This window comes from Euprymna scolopes, chromosome 35 (assembly GCF_053919585.1).
Source record: "Euprymna scolopes isolate OS-2025 chromosome 35, ASM5391958v1, whole genome shotgun sequence".
Taxonomy (NCBI): Eukaryota; Metazoa; Mollusca; class Cephalopoda; order Sepiida; family Sepiolidae; genus Euprymna; species Euprymna scolopes.
Window position 1 is genome coordinate 31,639,603 of NC_136516.1, and position 20,678 is coordinate 31,660,280.

Sequence of the window (20,678 nt, forward strand, 5' to 3'; positions counted from 1 at the left end):
ATAATTATTTCTTTAAGTTATTTTTTGACGTGTAACCATAATTCTGAGCATCCTTTATGTTAGAAATAATTCAAATAATAAACACAAAATATAGATAAGTATATATATATATATATATATATATATATATATATATATATATATATATATATATATATATATATATGCATGCAACATTGCATGTCTTACTTTGTTATATACGTATAGACGCATACGTATATACTATTAAAAGATAGGTATTATATATAAATTGAGCGTGTTTCTTTTATGTCACTGGAAATGACCCTTATGGAGTCAAACGGTAATAACAATTCTTCTTCGCCCCATGACGGGAACAGTACAACACACAACACAAACAATAACCAAAGTACTAACACGACCACCGGAAGTGATAGTATAGCAACCAACGCCATGTGTAGTGGGGGCGTTACGGTCGGTCAATCTGGTCCACCTCTGCCTCTACCGCCACCGCCGCCCGCTATCCTACCCCACCATCCTCACAGCAACCACCACCACCACGCCGGCTTGTCCAGTCCGACGACGGTCAGCAGCTCCGGATTAGCCATGTCGTCGTCCACGCCGTCCGAGTCTCCGTCCTCGGCGGGGTCGGTGACAACGACCGCCGCCGCCGTCGCCACTATGGGGGCCATGTCTCTGTCGTCATCCTCCTCGTCCCCGCCGAACTTGAACTCTGGCGCTACGCCGGGGCCCCCGTTCCATTTGCTTCCAGTCACGTCTTCCTTGGACTTTACCCGCCGGTTCTCGGCCTTCACAAGCGTCCAGTATCGAAATACGGCGTCCAGTTCGTCTGTGGCCGTGGACATGGCGGCTGCAGCAGCAGCGGCAGCGGCCAGTAAACCCTTGTCTTTTAGCTCGTTGCAAACGACGCCGCTGTCGGAGACCCGGAACGAACTTGCCCTGCCGGTCGGATTCTACGGTTCGGGACCTTCACTCTACCCAGAATTTCCAAACCTAAATTTGGGAGGAGCCTTGCCAGCTTTATGTAAGTAACAAAACGTTTTCTTTCTTTTATATATTCATCCTACGCACATTAAACACAACACAGTCATAAACGAGGGGGTTCCAAAAGTAATGCCTCCTATTTTTAGAGCCAACTCTAAAACACCTTCACAAAAAACAAAAGAAACAAACAAACAAAGAACAAACAATAAAAACTGATTGCTTCTAGCGGAAAAAAAGTTTTTTTCACGTGGGATGACCTCACAATGGTTAAAAAACCACAAACATAGCGACAAGCAATGCAGAGGTTACCATGCAAGATAAATCGCTGACGTGCTGATTGTAATATCGTAGTTTTAGTGAGTCTCTGTTTGTAGGTCAATAGCTCTCGGCATATCACAGATGTATACAATTACAGCAGATCATACATTATGAGAAAAATTACCCACTCTCTCTACAAGGAAAGTAATTATTGTGACGTGTATAACCTATTGTTATAATCAGTAACCTAGGTTCTTGATCGTCTGTGGATATAATCATTCGAGCGCCGATGTTTAGGTTTTATAAGAAGTTTATTAAAGCAGACAAGTTGAAACAAACTGGGTTAAGGATCTCTGGACTTTAACAAGTTTAGGCGTCCCTTCGCAGAAAGAGACAGACATATTGATAGATATATACATAGGTAGCTTATATTGTTATATCTAACTACATTGTGTGACTACACCGCCTTCTCTGAGGCTTTTCGGGGAACTACTACGTTTCGCCACTACCTACTTCAGTTGGCAGCCGAAAAGAGGAAGATCTCCCTTTTTATGAAAGTCATACAGTTTCACCAACCTCTGTTAACTAAAGGTTAAACTTTACCTCCCAGCCGTCAATCATTCCCCATTCAATTTTCTATGTCAAATCTTAATCAAAATTGTTTTTGTTTGTTTTTTGTTTTTGTTTTGTATATGATATAAATTATTAATTATTTTCATTAATTGACAATTATTTTCTATTCTGCGTGTTTTCATTTGCTGTTGTTTTCATATTTTTATATTAGACGAATATTCAACACCTACAAAATATGCGTCCCAGGACAGATAAATTATTTTTTTATTTACAAGCGATTCATTATTTATCAAGGACAAAGGCTACTTGAGGATAAGGGTTAATGAATAGGAGGCATTACTTTTGGGACCATCCTCGTGTATATATGCCGGGCAACACCGGGTAGGGACAGCTAGTCTTTCCAACAAAAGATTGAGGCAAATTAAAGGTTTGAACTTGATGGGCTTTGAAAATAAGCTGAAACTCAGAGAATCTGTCTTAATTGATGTCAAATGACGATGAATCAAATTTAATGCAAATCTGAAATATTTGGAATTCAAACTGTAGATTGTGCTTTTATTATGTCCCGATCAGTTAAAACTGTAGTAAGAAACTGGAATTTGGAGAATAGAATGTCCCGTCTACATACAATATTAATTCATTCCCGGATGGAGCGCGTATCTAGAATTTTTTGTATCTCGAATTTTTCCGTAAAACATAACTGAACCCCCAATTAATTCGTTCCCGGCTCCCCAGATCATCCAAGTTAATCCTAATCTATAAATATAAAAGCGAAAATATATATGTATGTGTGTTCGCTTTTTCTGTATGCCTACAAAAAACTTTTTTCAGAGAAGCGGTCGGTCGCTTCACAACTTTTTAAAACTTTTTATATCACATATAAATCGTAATATCTCAGAGTAAACAACGAAGTTCGCCTGTCTATTTAATTTGCTCGATTTCGGGAAGATAAATATTCAACATTTGTCGCTCGCCGCATGTGGGTTAGTCTTTTTCCTATAACATCTTGGGAAAATACTATCCCGCAGTCAAATTTGACCTCATTAACTCATTAAAACGGGCACCTGCCAAATCCAAGTAATTAAATAAATTCAAACGTGTTTCCGTTAGCATCTCGCGGTGGGGAAATCGTTAACGTCGCACGTTTTTTTTTTTTTTCACACTTTAATTTACAACTTTGCCTCAAGGGTTCGGGTTCGATCTTCATACTTACTTTTTTTTAACCCAACCACCACTCCTGGAGTTTCCACACCACCTCCGGGCAACGCCGGGTACCCCTCGCTAGTTAACTATAAAACACATCTTCCTGATTTACTAAAAACACATTCAAATTGTAGTTGTGAGTAGTTACCATGGCGGAAGGCGGTGGTGGCTAACGGAGGTGAATGCGATCAACATCATCTTCTATTTTTTTTTTCTCAGAGGACACCTTTTCATTTCGTTTTTTTTTTTTTCGAATTCATGGTTAGCGTCATAAAAAAGTCACATAAAAGTCACATAAAAGTCACAAGAAGGAGATGTAATGTGGAAGAAAACAGCACAACACAAGAGCCCGGGATCAGGTTTGTATGGCGGGAAACACACGTGCTAACTGGGACGAGCTGTGCTGGGCGGTCTCGACCACTCGGCCACCTAGAATCTGGACACCCGGATTTTCTCTCATATGTAGGTCAAGATTTTTGCTCGGATGATATCTCGTGTCTCGAATTTCTTCTCGTAAATAGAGCAGCTCGTTTGTAGAGGGGCTGTTGTATTTATTAGTTGATGTCTTATACCTATTGTTAAAATTACACAAATATCGGAAGTATCTAAATTTTTACAAAGAGCTTTCATCCTCTTTGAATAAAACTAAGTTATAAAAGTGTCTGAACTTCTTCTTCTTCTTTTTCTTCTACTACTACTACTACTACTACTACTACTACTACTACTACTACTACTTCTTCTACTACTACTACTAATAATAATAATTAAAATCAACCGCATAACTGAATTGTCCTTTATTACACCAGAAAGGCCATAAAAAAATAAAAGAAATAAAAATTAAAAAAAAAACACAAAAAACATTTTTATGACAAGGAAAATTTCAATTTTCGAAAGGTCAGATACAAAATAAATTTTATTTATTTAACAAACACATCGCTATGTTTTCTATAAAAAAAATGAAGTAAACTAAATATAGCACACATTTTGACTCTGTATGCCTAACAGTCGTGTTTCGAAAATTCATAATAATTGACTAATTAGTTTAAGAGTGGATCCAGTGCATTTTATTCCTTTCAGAAAATACTTTATCTGATTCGGAAATATTTTCAAATGAACATCCTCTTTGAAATGTGACGTAATTCTGTATCCATCAATACGGAGTTACTTTAATTTATTTTAATAAAAAAATAATGTTTTTATAAAAAATAATATTTTGATAAAAATAATGTTTTAAAAATAATATTTTAATAAAAGATACTGTTTTAATAGAAATAATATTTTAATAAAAAAATAATGTTTTAATAAAAAATAATGTCTTAATAAAATAATATTTGTAATCATAATGTTTAATAAATCATAATATTTTAATAAAATAATATTGTAATAAAATAATGTTTTGATAAAAGTAATGTTTTAATAAAAAAATAAGACTTTAATAAAAAAAATATTTCTAAAAAAAATGCATAGTTAAAAGAAAACAAAACAGAACAGAACAAAATCTAAGTACGCTTCCAAAATGAAGGCCTCCTTCTTTTTAAACTAAAAATCACAGTTAGGAGATGAGTTAGTCGATTTCAAAGTTGCGACAGAGATGTGAGTGACAAAGTTCGATCCGGGCTTTTACGACTGGGGCACTTGGTTCACCGGGTATACTTGCTAAGTACTTTTCATGGTTCTTTTTCAGAAGTCCAGTTCCTCTTATGATGATTGGTATAATTGAAACCTCTTTTAGTTTCAAATTTCGTTTAGTCCTTGATACTTTGTTATCTTTTCTCTATCAGCTCTGTTAACCCCTGTATCATTGGGTACACTGATCTCTATTATGGTCGCTTTTTTATTCGCTCTGTCCCAATATATCTGGTTTAACGGCTGCGTTTTCTAGCTATGTACCGGTAGAAATTATGAAGCCATAGTGAATGGTGTGTGTGTGTAATTCCCAACTGCTCGCTCGGGTATATGTTCCCTGGAGTTCTTACTTCATTGGACGTTGTGAATCCGTAAGTGTGATGTCAGATTTGATTTTATTGAAAAAAAAAACACACACAAAAAAAAAAAATATTTCACAAAAATATGGTTTCTCTCCCTTGTGTGTTTCATTTTACTTCAGTCGTAGTTCTCAGAAATCAAGGTGACCCGTCCTGGGGGTAACACTTGATCACTTTATGAGACACATAGATATTTGAATATTCAATTAAAGTTCTCCTTTATCTCTTAAACATTGAGTTTGTAAAGACGTTGTTTAGGGTTTACTTTTAAGGAAAGTATTACCATGTCAGGTAGTTCTGACGGACTCATGCACAGAGAAACCTTAGCCACTCGAGGATAATACTATCTAATAGGCATTCAAGTTGTACTCATGTTTATGTTTTCAATTAATAAAGAAAGCCACTTGACAATGCTCAACCTCCCACTACACAAAATCTAAAGACCCTTTAATAACTAATAATTTTAGGGATCTTTTAGCTTTGTCAATCTGCAGAGTATTATAACTATAAAAAAGGAAAAAGTTTATCAGACATGCGTGCATAGTATGATCATATATTGAAGTGAAGCTTGGCTAATGAGGGTTGAGGACATGCGTTGCATGGGGAGAAATGATATCAGAATGATACGACACGTGTAATCACAATTTTAAGTTTAGATCTTATGACTTCAGAAAAAAAACATTAAATCTGGTGAGTATAGATGGATGTGTGTAGAGGAGTAGGTTTTCATTAGTAAAAAATCAAATTGAAATCAAATTGATGAAAGTCTCTGAGGTCAGTTGGCAGAGGAAGGAAGGCCAAGGTAAACCGTGAAGAATATGATACAAATAGATTTGATAGAAGGATGCATTTATAAAGACCTGGCCAGAGATAGGTTAGTTTGGAAGTCAGTTTCTAAAAGACATCTAACGCATGCAAAATAAACATTAAACCGATGATAATGACGATGAAACGATCATGATGATGATGATGATGATGACGATGATGAGGATGATGAGTATGATAATGACAATGATGATGACGATGATAATGACGATGATGACGATGATAATGATAATGATGATGATGATGACACCGATGATGATGACGACGACGATGATGATGACAACAATGATGATAAAGACGATGACAATGATGACGACGATGATAATCACTATTATAATTATGCTGACAGTGATGATGATGATGATAATGATGACGACGACGACGACGACGACGACGACGACGACGACGACGACGACGACGACGACGACGACGACAACTCTTCTCTGTAATTTGTTATGACCCAAACGGTAAAATCCGTTACATTTAGACCTGGACGTTCGGAGGGAGAATTGGAGGGAGAAGCAACATTGTATTCTTAGATGTGTCAGCTTTCGTCTTGCTGCCACGTTTTTAGTCATTCCTTTCCCATTATGTTCTTATTTGTATTAGTCAATTGTGAAAGGCGCGCGTTTGGCTTAAATCTAAATAAAGAGTAACCTTCAAACGGTAAAACCTATTACGTTGATATCTGAATATTTTGAAGGGAAATTCGTTTGGTTTAATGAAGTCAAGAACATTATACCGTGCGTGTATAGATATTTGCCTCATTTGCTTGCAAAATCTATTACCACTCCCCCATACTTTAAGCGGAATATTGTCCCGTGTTTCAGTCAACATAATTTTTAAGAATCTTATACGTGTGACTTTTGTACATTTTTTTTTTACTTTGATTCACACCAAACAACGCATATTGCCATCGAGATGTAACTATAGATTGCTAGGATCTAGTGACCAGATTTAAAATAGGGACAAACCTAGAGTGGGGAGTTGTAAAGCAAGCATAAAGATACAAAATGGTGACGATGCGATAGTAAACATTGGATTAAAGATTTTTTGTAGCCTCCCCATGAAGGGGATACTAGTGGTTGGTGCACCAGACCAGACATGAACACAATACTCCATGCATGGACGAATGGTAGCTTTTTAGAGATATAGGATGTAATCTGTAATTGAAAATAATGTAATATTAAACTAAAATCCATTGTTGACATCCATTCGTTTGGTTGTTAGTTAAATATGAAGACAATGAAAGGAAAGTATCATTTTAACATTTAAAAGCAACTTTATGTGTCATGTTCGTAAGAATGTATGAGAGTAACGGCTTAGTAGCTTAAAGGATAGATTGAATATCATATATAATGCCAACTAATCAACCACATTTGTGAATGATTTGGTGGATGGGCCCAAAAGAGGAAGAGAAATCTCTCATTTGTGGTAGCAGAGAGAGACAGAGAGAGAGAGAGAGAGAGAAAGAGAGAGAGAGAAAGGGGAGGGAGAGAGAGGGAGAGAAAGAGAGAGAGAGTTAGAGAGAGAGAGGGAGAGAGAGAAGGAGAGAGAGTTAGAGAGAGAGAGAGAGAGGGGAGAGAGAGAGAAAGGGGGAGGGAGAGAGAGGGAAGAAAGAGAGAGAGTTAGAGAGAGAGAGAGAGAGTTAGAGAGAGAGAGGGGGGAGAGAGAGAGAAAGATTAAAAATAGAAGGGCAGACAGGGGAGGGAGAGAAAGAGAGAGAGGGAGGGGGAGAGAGAAGGAGAGAGAGAGTTAGAGTGAGGGAGGGAGAGAGAGAAGGAGAGAGAGAGAGGAGGATAGAGAGAGAGAGGGGAGAGAGAGAGAGAAAGAGAGAAAAAGGGGGAGGGAGAGAGAGGGAAAGAAAGAGAGAGAGTTAGAGAGAGAGAGAGGGGGAGAGAGAGAAGGAGAGAGAAGGAGAGAGAGAGAGAGAGAGAGTTAGAGAGAGAGAAAGATTAAAAATAGAAGGGCAGAGAGGCATGAACCTAAAAGTCCAGTGATTACTCCTGGTTTGATAATGTAATCTCCAGATTTGGAAATTGTAGAATATTACCAACGATGTATTATCGAGAATTGTAAGTTGAATTCTGTAAAGATAAGACAAAGGAAAAGAAATCGCATTTTAACATTAAAAAAAACCCTACTTTATTAGTCATCTTCATTAGTAGAATGCATAGGAGAGAAACGGGTTAGTAGCTGAAAGTTTCCCTGTGTGTAAGGATAGATTGCATATTATACCAGCTTGTTGGAGGAGTGTACACGTGTTGTAATCAGCAGCAGTCGTGACAAAGGATTAGACAGTCCTGAGATGTAGATGAGATAGGCAGGCTAACGGATAAAGAAAGAGAAAAGTATTCAATGTCTTTAAGTGTTGTAACGGATAGTAGTAGGGTGCGTCTAGTCTATGTATACGCGTGAGCAGTCCTGTAGCATGATAAAGAAAGGTCGCGCGTGTAACGCCTGTGGGCAAAGGATTAAAGAGTCCTGTAGCATGAGAAAGAGAAAGCTTGTTGCCGGTTTCACGTTTTATATACCCAGCCACGTGACCGAGAGCTTGCTTGTGATTGGACAAGCCAGAAAAACGGTATATTTAAATCTTGAGTCGCGAGATTTCGCCCCTGCGTGTGATTGTATCAATTTTCGACCGCTACAAGATTCAATGTATGATCATTAACTGAATCACAAAAACTATTTTGTTTATGCCTTCTATTTTACAGTATATCAACACTTCATTGAGGCGTTTAATGCCGAGTAGACTAATTTTGGTGAAAGGTTTCTATGCTTTTCAACTTTTGAATATCTTTTAATATTTATTCAGAATGTTTTTTTTTTTTAAATCTATCTGTCTGCAACGGCACCTGGTTTCATGTAATACCCAGTGGTAATTCTAGTTTCTCCTTGATACCAAAATGCTATTTATTTTTACACGGAGGTAATCACTTATCAAGGCCCGGAAGCCACTCGAGGATAAAGGTTAATGAGTGTACGGTAGTCATTGAGACAGCAGCGTATAAATAGTTAGTGGTGGACATGGGGTAAAAATGGATTATTTAGGTAGGGTTCCTCAACAAGAACTTGTTTACATTAAATTTGAAGACGATCATATTATAGTCAGCTGGAAAGCAGGCCAGCTAGACAGAGTTCTACAGGGGGGGGGCAGTTTTAGCAAAAAAAGCTTTGTTCATGGAATTTGCGTTTAGATAGAGAGTGCGTACAGATAGAGAGTGGGGGACTCTTGATGATTGTTGTAGATAGACGATTATTTTTTGTGAAAGTTTGGCAATGGGAGGGACCATGGATTGAAGTCCAGTTGAGCACTTGCATAAAAATAACGGCAAAGCAGAGATAGGCTCGCAACGTCTCTCTTGTGAGAAAGAGGTTGCAGGAAAAGAGAAAGGCGTCATCTATTAGGTTTCTAATGCGGTTTTGAAATTTGTCAATGCAAGGTAGGATGCTCGAGCAGCTCCGATATGGCAACAGCACTCCATTTTGGGATTATCTGGATTTCATACAGGCTATCTTGGAAAAAACATTTGATATGAGTCTACCATTTCAAATCAAAGTTAAAGTCAGAGTTTTTAAATTTAGAAATTAAGTGTGACAAACCACTGACAATTTTAATTCAAACTTAATGTTGCAAACCACCGAAAATTTTAACCCAAACTTAGGTGTGACAAACCACCAAAAACTCTACTTCAAACTTAGGTGTGACAAACTACCGAAAATTTTAATTCAAACTTAACTGTGACAAACCACCAAAAATTCTACTTCAAACTTAGGTGTGACAAACCATCGAAAATTTTAACCCAAACTTAGGTGTGACAAACCACCAAAAATTCTACTTCAAACTTAGATGTTAGAAACTACCGAAAATTTTAATCCAAACTTAGGTGTGACAAACCACCAAAAATTCTACTTCAAACTTAGATGTTAGAAACTACCGAAAATTTTAATTCAAACTTAGGTGTGACAAACCATCAAAAATTCTACTTCAAACTTAGGTGTGTCAAACTACCGAAAATTTTAATTCAAACTTAACTGTGACAAATTGATGAAAAGTCTATATAAAGAAAACTTGCATATTAGAACCCGAGGCAAATGCTATTGTAAACTTACGCATAACAGACCAACAACCGACACAGAAATGTTTAAACGCATCTGTAGATAAAATTATTAAAGAAAAAAGGATATAATTGATAATGATGCTTATAATTTATACACGATATCAAATAATCTATAAGCGATATCACATTTTATAGATGCTGACGACAGCGGCAGCGGTGGTGCTCGATCGACTCACCTCCACCGGCAACACACCCGACTACGACGACCCAGCTTTTCTGATGAAGGCCACACCTACCCGGCCCGACCCCTCATCTGATTCGAAATTAGCACCTGCTTTATTGCTCTTTAATGAAAAACCACCACAGAATCTGGATAAGAAAGATCGTACAGCTGCCATCTTTTTTTCTCCTTTTCAATAATTCAAGCTGATCTACTTGAAGACGTAGTTTCGTATTACATATATCACCGCATGATGCTTCAGTTGTGGGCGGGGCGATGGACATATGTACGACAGCATTAAGAAGAAGAAGAAGAAGAAGAAGAAGAAGAAGAAGAAGAAATATGATGAGGAGGAACAAGCGATGAAAAAAGCAATAAGAAAACGAAAAATGAAAGGAAGTAAATAATTAAGGAGAAAGAGAAGAAAAACGATAGTGACAACAAGACGAAAAGAAGAGGAAGGAGAAGACTATAGGGAAATAACGACAACAACAACAACAACAACAACAACAACAACAACAACAATAATAACAATGATAATAATAATGATAATGATACTAATAATGATTGTAAAAATAATATGATAATAATGATGATAATGATAATAATGATTATAATAATTATATGAAAGGAAACGATAAAATAATAATAATAATAATAATAATAATAATAATAACAATAATAATAATAATAATAATAATAATAATAAGAAGAAGAAGAAGAAGAAGAAGAAGAAGAAGAAGAAGAACAACAACAACAACAACAACAACAAGGAACAAGATGACTGGGAAAGATGAAGGGTCAAAATAAAAAGAACAACAAGAAAAAGATAAAAGATGATGAAGAGAATAATTATTTCACTTTCTAGTTTTTTTTTAGTTTGTTTTTATTTGTCGCTGCATCTGTTTTTTTTTTTTCGTTTGTTTATTTTTATTTATTTAATTGGAATATTTTTCTGACTTCCAACGTTTTAATGCAATTATTTTACTGACATTCGGTCACCTTATTCCCTTTATTTTATTTCTTTTCTCTTTTGGTTTTTGGTTTTCTCGTAATTTTCATGGAATTTTTACAACAAAACATCGTTTTTTTCCTTCTCTCTTTTTCTTTCTTTTTTTTTTTTTTTGCTTTCAACTTTTTTTTTTTTTGCTTTTCATTATTTTATTTTATTTGATTTCTTTCTTTCGTTTTTAATATTTTTCTTTCATTCTTACAAGGTTTTACTTTTTTCTTTTTTTTTTCAAGATTTCTTTCTTTCTTTCTACGTTTTTCTTCCTTCTTTTCTTTCTTTCTTTCTTTCTTTCTTTCTTTCTAAATCGTTCGCTTCTTACTTTTTACACTTTCTCCCTTCATTTATAGATTTTCCTTTTCTTCCTTTCTTTCTACTGAGGTTTTTCCTTTTTCTCTTTCTTTCAAGTGGATTTCTTTTTCTTTCTTTCTTTCTTCTTTTCTTTCAGGTTTCCTTTCTTTCTAAATCATTCCTTTCTTACTTTTTACAATCTTTCTGTATTTCTGTAATTAGCATTATCTAAATTATTTTTTTCTCTTTTCTTTTTTACTGAAAATTTTCCATCTAATTTACTTACATTTTCCCTATCATTCTTTCTTTCTGTGTCTTTTCTTTCTATCTTAGATCTTCCTTTGCTTTCTTTCCCTCATTCCATATTAATCTTTACTAGCATGACCTGTCGAAATTCCACAGGGGACACATATGTAATATATTGATGTTGGCATTCTGTAGCTGTTCAGTGTAAATGGAGACGCTCTGATATTATTGTAGCTCTTTTGTTAAAACTGCAAATGTATTTATCTAAGCTAACATGCACGCCCGGTAAAGCCCGGTCGTAAAGTACGCTTAAATATGATATTTTAATTCTTCCAGATTTCGTATATGTTATTACAGAGTTAATGTTCTATCGATTTTTATATGTTATAAAGTTGCGATTTAAAAAATAAAAAAAATATATATCCATATGACTTGGGTGCATTAGCTTGAATCGTAACTGAAATCAAAACTTATGATATATATATATATATATATATATATATATATATATATATATATATATATAACATGAGTTCATTTAGCCATAATCGAAATCGAAACAAAAACTTATGAAGAATTCTTGATAAAATTATTTATAAAAAAAAAAAATAGATGATTTATGTGCCATCAGCTATAGTCGAAACCGAAACTAAAACTTATAAAGAATTCTTGGTAAAAATATTTATGACAAGAAATGGAAGTGCTAAGCAATTGAACGACCCGGATGTAAGCGTGACACACAAAAGAACACACACGCCATTGTATTAATATATAGATGTCAATTATTTCTTTTTCTTCTTTTTTTATGCCGAAATGTTCCACTTAATTTCCTTCTTTTCTTCATTTCGTACGTTCCCTTTGCATTCTCTTTCTTTTTCATTCCTTTTTCTGTTTCCAAACATACATTAGAAAAATCATAAATGAAGGCAATACAACATAATCACGTTGACGCTAGATCACCGAAGTTAAGCCTCGTCAGTACTGAAGTGGATGACCATTTGAGAGTACCAGGTGCTGTATGTGATCTCACCATTATTTCCAGTTCTCTTGGGCTTCTCCTTGCCACTGGAATCAGGTAGTGCTGACTCAAGAGAATTGTGGTTGGTGATTGGGCAACCTTTGCTCCACAATTACATGCGCAGACACTGTTACATATAACATCATATTTTTCTCTTTCTTTCTTACGGGGTTTACTTTCGTTCTTTCTTTTTTTTTTTTGTACATTTTCCTCTTTTTTCTTTCTTACGGGTTTTTCTTTCTTTCTTTTATTCTAAATCGTTCGTTTCTTACCTTTCACACTGTCTCTCTTCATTTCTAGACATTTCTTTTCTTCCTTTCTTTTTATCGAGATATTTCCTTTCTTTCTAACAATTGTATTTCTTTCTTTTTTTCTTCCTTCCTTTCTTCCTTCCCTCTTTTCTTTCTTTCCTTCTTTCGGGGTTTCCTTTCTTTCTGAAATAGGTTACCATTTGAGAATACTAGGTGCTGTATGTACTCTCAGTGTTGTTTCCAGTCCTCCTGGACTTCTCCTTGACACTGGAATCAGGCAGTACTGACGTAATTGTGGTTGGTGATTGAGCAACCCTTGGTTCACAATTACATGCGCAATCACTGTTACAGATAGTATCAAATGTGATTGATGTAATCAGAGGCAAACGTACTTTTAGTACTGTTATGTTTGGCGTTCAGCTTCGTCGCCAACTGTTATGTTTGCAGGTTGAACCAAATAACGTATAAGGCAATACAAATGAAGACTCAACAAACAAAGGTAGATCAATAAGAAGTGTATTAGGAAAAGTATATTTACAGTATATTTACATAATGTTTTTCAAGTAAGGGAGTCTTGGCTGGAGAACATATCTGCTCTCGGCTCAGCCTTCGGTGGCTTCTGGTTAACACACACTCAGACTAACCGAGTCTTGCTAATTATGTGTAATATTATCCACATATGTAAATGAGTGGGTGCCACCACAAGTACAATTTTAGTATTCCAGACACTCCCCTGTCCTTTATCAAACGAAAGTAATCGCTAGACCAAATTATATGAGGGTCGTTCCAAAATTAAGGCCTCCTATTTTTAATAAAAAAATTAAGACGTTGAAGAATTACGGAGGTGAAGGGTGTACCATTGATCTTTTGTGCTCCAGAATTTTTTTTTCTACATACTCACCACCATCCTCAATGCACCTTTGCCGGCCTCTTTTCATGGTTAGGTCGTGAAAATCCAGAGGGCGCTTTGTCACTCACATCTCTGTCGCCACTTTGCAATCGACGAACTATCTCCTAACTGTGCTGATATCAGCTGCGCCCGTTTCGTAAGGCGTCGGTATATGTTGATCGGTTCAATTCTTTCTGCATAGAAGAATTTAATGGCGCATCTCAGCTTCTGACACACGTCCATGATAGGAGTTGCTTTCGTAGAGTCTCACAATGTCAATATTTGAAACAGTGAGATGAAATTTTAAGGTCATGAATGCATAAGTTCAGTCATCATAACGATGCAATTCGCAATCCCCTTTGATCCATTCGACGGAATGAAAAATAGAAGGCATTACATTTTTGGAACTTTGTATTAGTGGATTATTTGTATTATTGGGACTACGGTGCTCACCTTGAGTGTTATTTCTGCCGGTGTAACCTCCGACCTTATTCAGGTGTAAGTTGTCGAACTCTGGAATCTACATAGAATTTCGAAAAGGACTTTTTATTTGATCGACGGGATAATGCTGCGTTATTGTTGCACTTTTTAATTGTGACCGTCTAGTCTATATAATTCTTTTAGCTCGAGTGCAAAGTGTGTGCGGATATATATATATATATATATATATATATATATATATATATATATATATATATATATATCGTCTATCAACCTGCTTATAAAAATAAACCGACAAGCTGTTTATACAAAAACTTTGTTTATTTCACACAACGACTTGGCGTATATATAGAGAGAGGGAGTGTGGTATGGAAGTGGTTTGGTGACAACAAATGATAACTCGATCAGCTCTCTCTCTCTCTCTCTTTCTCTTTTTTTTTTCTCTCTCTCTCTCTCTCTCTCTCTCTCTCTCTCGTTCTTCTTCGTTCTGATTTCTTTGCCCTGGTTAGGCATTTGCTTATATTGACAATTTCCCAGTCAGGAATTCGTTTGCTATTCCCAACCAAGACCAAAACATTCCGGTCGTCGATTGTTCAATGACTGGGTGAGTATCAAGAATGTTGTTTTACAATGTTTGCACATTCTTCCTGCATTTTAACTCTACTTTGAATATCTCTTCGTTTGTCAAGAATCTACTGCGTGTGTGAACAAACAGTGATAATTCTGGCGTTGTTTAGCTTAATATGCAACAGTAACATGGTCTCGTTTCGTTAGTCATGACTCAGTACAAGTCTTAAATAATTCGCAATTTTATTCTTACTCTTGTTCGCACTGAGGATTCAACCTTCAACCTCCAGAACAGTGTCAGGGGAGAAATTTTCTTAGTGCTTGCGATGATAATAATATAATTGCGAATTACTTGAGACTTCTTCTCGGTCATGGTTGGCGGAACGAGAACATATCGCCCTCGTGCATTAAATAAAAAGTTGTATTTTAAATTACGTGCATATTCCCAAGTTTAATAGGAAGATTCCCGAGTTTGACAAGATACACCTAACGAAGGCCAGAGGATACATCCGCCGAAACGTTTGGAAAATAACAACCATGATAAGAATAGTAGTTTTTTAAAATATGTCCAACAATTATATATATATATATATATATATATATATATATATAAATATATATATATATATATATATATATATATATATATATATATATATATATATATATATATATATATATATATAGGTAGAAGTCCTAAACAATACACAATTGTATTTTTTTAGTGTTGTCATTACTGAGAATTGAATCTTCAACTTCCAGAAGAGTGTATCTGGCAACTGAGTTGTGTCAATTACATTATCAACTACGGCACGCAGATTTCCGAGTTGAACAGAACGTTTCCAGAATTTGGCAAGAAGGTCGGATGTTACATCGGCTGAAACGTTGTGAAAATAACACTTAAGATGAGAACAGTCGTCTGAAGGATCAAAATAAAACAAATTATCAATCCTCATCTCAAAAGTTCATAAACATAAACGATGGGTGTATGTCCAGCTGTCTGCCTTGATATGTATCCGCCATTTTGTTTATATCCATTTCTGTATTTGGCGTTTGATGTATGTGTCTTTGCGCATGTGTGACAAATGACACAGACAATAACACATTAAAATCGAATCTATATTGCCAACAAAATGCTTCTAATTGTTACGATCGTTCTTACCGCTGTTTTCAGCTTTAAATAATTAATTGATATAAATCATATTTTTCAAATCCGGAAGCAAAGACAGAAACTTCGCTTCCGTCGATGCAAGGGGTGGGAGTTTGTAATGGAATAGATTGTGATTCGTTAATTTCTGAAATGGCACGTGTACACACACACACACACACACACACACACACACACACACACACACACACACACACACACACACACACACACACACACATATATATAAATATATATAACTACTTAATTTACTCACATAAAATTAATGTACGAAAGTATAGATTTATGCGTAAACTTTAAGTATTTACATAAGCCTGAAGAATCCTAGAGTGGATGAAACGCGGAATATTCAGTGTAGCTTAATCGCCATATACATTTTATAACTTACTATATATATATAATAAAATAATATAAAAATTACAATTAAATTTACCAAAATGATCCAAGATGGTAAAACTAAAGTATATTGTAAATATTAAAGAATTAATATTTATAAAGTTATCTCAGCCAGATGTAAAAGATCGATAAAACCAAATAGGAGATAGAGCTTATAATAGGAGCAAACAGTTAATAAAACATTTTTAAAAATACTTTGAAAAAGAGTTCAAAACATATTTAACCTGAAAAGGAAACACTTGATAAGTGGATAGTCCACTTATCAAGTGTTTCCTTTTCAGATTAAATATGTTTTTAACTTTTTCAAAGAGTTTTTTAACATGTTTTATTAACTGTGTGCTCATATATATATTTTTCGAAAGGGATACGGGGCAGCCGTATTCGTTGGTGCGTTGAGTGTGTGTTGGTTGATGTAGCCCAAAAGCTTTCTCGGTGTTGACAGAGTGTATCCGATGTTGGGTGGATATACCAGTCTATTGTAATTATCTCACGGGGATAATTTGTTTCAATAAAAATAGCAGCGAGTGCCCGATAATTTGTTTCAATAAAAATAGCAGCGAGTGCCCGAACGACCGAAAAAAATATTAGCCAAAAGAGTGCGTAATATGCGTTTTTTAAATTTTTTTATTTTTTGTAAAGGCACTTTTTTCACCGGCTTTTTTTTTTTTCGTAAATAATGGAAATTTTCGATTTGCTTTATTTAGGGGCGGAGGACTTTTCCGATTTGCTATTTTTTAGGGAAGTGCCATTTTTGTTTATAAAAGTGTGACTGAAGTTTGAATTCGAAGTGGTCAAAGTTTCTGTATAGCCGTTTCAAGAATATTAAAAACAAACAAATGAATTTTTTTCAGTTTATTTGTAAGTAAAACAAACATTTTTCTGTCTACACGGAATTATTTTTTCAAGCTAGAAACTTATTGAGATTACAAAATCATTTTATTTGGTGAAGAGTTTATTCTTATGTTTCAAAGTTTCTAGGAGGAGATAAAAAGTCGATGTCGGAAATAATTCCAAATAAATTAAATTAAATATATTATCAATTAAATTGTTATTTAAAGTTTATTGAATAACATTTTTAAAATAGAACACTTAAAACAATTCTCTCGTTAGAAACATTAACTAACATACCACTATTTAGTAAAATCGACTTTCTTTACTGTAAAATGCAAATGAGGTGGTCTCTTCATTGTATATTTTGCAAGAATCATACTATATATAGAAATAAATGGAATAGTAAAGTAGCGGACCTTTTGTATATATTAATCAAATTGTGAACAAACAAACAGAAATACGAATTTATATATATATATATATATATATATATATATATATATATAGAGAGAGAGAGAGAGAGAGATGTATTAGCTCTACACACGTACTCGGCACTTGAAAAAAATATTGATTTTAGTTTGTGTTAGCAATATACTTGAACAAAACAATAAAACCTACTTGGCCTTCGAGACAAGATCAAAGTGTAGTATCTGTTCCGGCAGATACTGCAAGCAAAAACCTTGGTCAATGTAGGGGAAACCCTTCATACCAATTTTCACTATCCAGCTCCCCTACTCCCCAGTGAGTTGGTCCCCATTTCCCCTTCACTGCTCACATTAAAAATCGGCCTTGTGCCTAATTTGCTCGGTGGGGGAGCAAATAAATACTCTGTTCTTCAGATGCTGCACTTCAATTTCTTATTCTCTGTCAGTGGAGAAAAAATCCTTCACGACTGAGACAATTTTCATTTTTGCTCCTTTTCTCCACATTAAAAAACGACCCTGGTGTCTAACTCTGCCCTGTGGGGAGGCATTGTAAATAGGAACAATATACGTGAACTTAATTAATCTAATATATATATATATATATATATATATATATATATATATATATATATATATATATATATATATATATATATATATATATATATATATATATATATATATATATATGGGGGAGGGGCGAATAAACAAAGACGATGTAAAAAATTTTCCCGTTCTTCTAATTGTACGCATGCGCACAGTAGTCTACTCGATTTTCTTGAAAAGCGAGACGTTCCAATCCGAATATTGGCTACATTTTCTCTTTTGACACGTCGAGCAGATGGTTGTCGCCTTTGACCGGATATGGCGCGACCCCCCAAATACCATTTACTTACCCTCCTACACCCCCCCACAGTCGACAGAGGTTGTCGGCGACCTTCAGCTCGTTTTTAATCCTGTCTTTACTACGTCTCTACTCCCAGAAGACTGACCACTCTGAAAGAGATCTGGAGAGACAGGAAGTGAGATGAGGTTGTGATTTCTTCTGAGAAAAACAAAAGTTCTGGTGTTGCGATCCATGGTTAAGGTATAGGTCAGTCTGTGGTTGAGGCTCTGAACAACGGGCTCATTTCAAAGGTCGTGTAACAAAAGACTCGAAAGGAAATGGCGTTCCACAGTTGTTTTATAAATATAAGATCTCGTGTAACGTTGTCCGCGGACCAACACGTTGTGTGCAGTTTCAGTCGCAAAGGAGACCAAGACAAAGAATAGGAAATACCTCCAACTCGCTGGTTCTTTATAGCAAAAACATTTATTTCCTTATTGGTAAAGCCATGACGTTACCCACATGATCTAGAACGTTCTCCACGTCTCTCACGAGATCTCGAACGTTAGTTGGTCTCTCATGATCATTCTCTTTCTCTTTTTATAGTATTTTTTACTCCCACCTGATGACGTCACGTCGTATGCATTTGCATCCGTGCTACGTTACAAACTAATGTGAGACCACATATGTAAAAGAAACATACTGGTCTGCATTGACCTGCACAGAGCGCAATAAATAGAGTGAAACAAATGAGGATATCGCAATACTGTCCGCTACGTCTTATTGATATTTCGCTAAGTGAAATTTTAGATTGCTCTTTCGGTGCTTGTTTAGAAATAAAGACGAAAATCGAAAATTTAAAAATTGGATTCAACTAAAAGCAATGTTATGTACTTAATTGTCATGTCGAAATTAGTAACATATTACTATATTAGTATATAAAAGATTTACTTTAACGATTCAGCGATCCGCCATTATTATTTTGAAATGTAACTTAAACAAAAGAAGGAGTACATGGTATGAATTTTTAGATTATTATTAAAATATAATTGGATTTTTTTTTATATGCAAAAACCATTTTTCAATAATAATGAATTTCCTACTTTATTATTTTTTGTAATTTTTAAAAAACATAAATGAAATCATACCGAGCATAAAAGTAGAGGTTTTTGGGAATATACTAAGATTTCTACTTGCAAAATGGCGACCCTTTTTTATCTGCAAAATAGCGACTGTTTTTCCCTCGATTATCTCCCTTAATTTTTATAGTCATTCATAATTTTCAACGCCTTCTTCGCCCGACCCAGCCATCTTAACTTTATCGTCTCCTCGTTTCGCTGACTACGAGATAGAATATTAATGGCCTATGAATGGAAACACAGGCTTAATTAGTCACTTAATGAGCTATTCATTTAGACAATATCGTTAATGTGTCACGGGGTCAAGCATAATAAAACGCCACAATCACTTGAGGGAAGCGTTGGTTTTCAATAAGCAATTTCACCGTTGATATGACAAAGCACACTTCGCATAATAAATCGGGTGATATACGTTTCGTGTATAATTAAGAAAGGCAGAATAAAGGTAAGTGTGTATTGCTGATGACGGGGCTTTCTCTGCCTATCTGTCTGTCTGTCTGTCTGTCTCTCTCTCTCTCTCTCTCTCTATATATATATATATATATATATATATATGACTATAATTCACATAATCACATTTAATCACATAAATTAGTATACGAAAATATAAATTTATGGGTAAACTTTAAGTATTTACTTCAACAGTGCTCAATACATAGGTAGAGCTAGGTAGTAAGTTATAATATATATATATATATATATATATATATATATATATATATAGAACAGTTAAGTAAGTATATATATATATATATTATATATACATACATACATATATATATATATATATATATATATATATATATATGTTTACCCTGGAATAAATAATATATATATATATATATATATATATATATATATATATATATATATATATATATATATATATTCCAGGGTAAGCATATATATATATATATATATATATATATATATATATATATATTACATTTTAAAAGTAATATATATATATATATATATATATATATACACACATATTATTTATTTATTCAAAGGTAAACAGTTACATTTGGTCGCTACAAACAAATAATAAAAAATATTTTGCTTTTGTTATCGAGCACTAACAACCTCC

The 20,678-nt window shown here is 34.7% G+C and overlaps 1 protein-coding gene across 1 annotated transcript in view; it reads left to right on the top strand.

The window, feature by feature from the left end:
- The first annotated feature begins 203 nt into the window (after window positions 1-203).
- Window positions 204-20,678, top strand: part of LOC145259613 (uncharacterized) — a 134,205-nt gene continuing 113,730 nt past the window's right edge. The window contains exon 1 of the mRNA XM_080117269.1: window positions 204-1,003. Within this exon, the coding sequence (XP_079973395.1) occupies window positions 268-1,003 (736 nt within the window). The 5' untranslated portion in view covers window positions 204-267. The remainder of the gene's footprint in view (window positions 1,004-20,678) is intronic.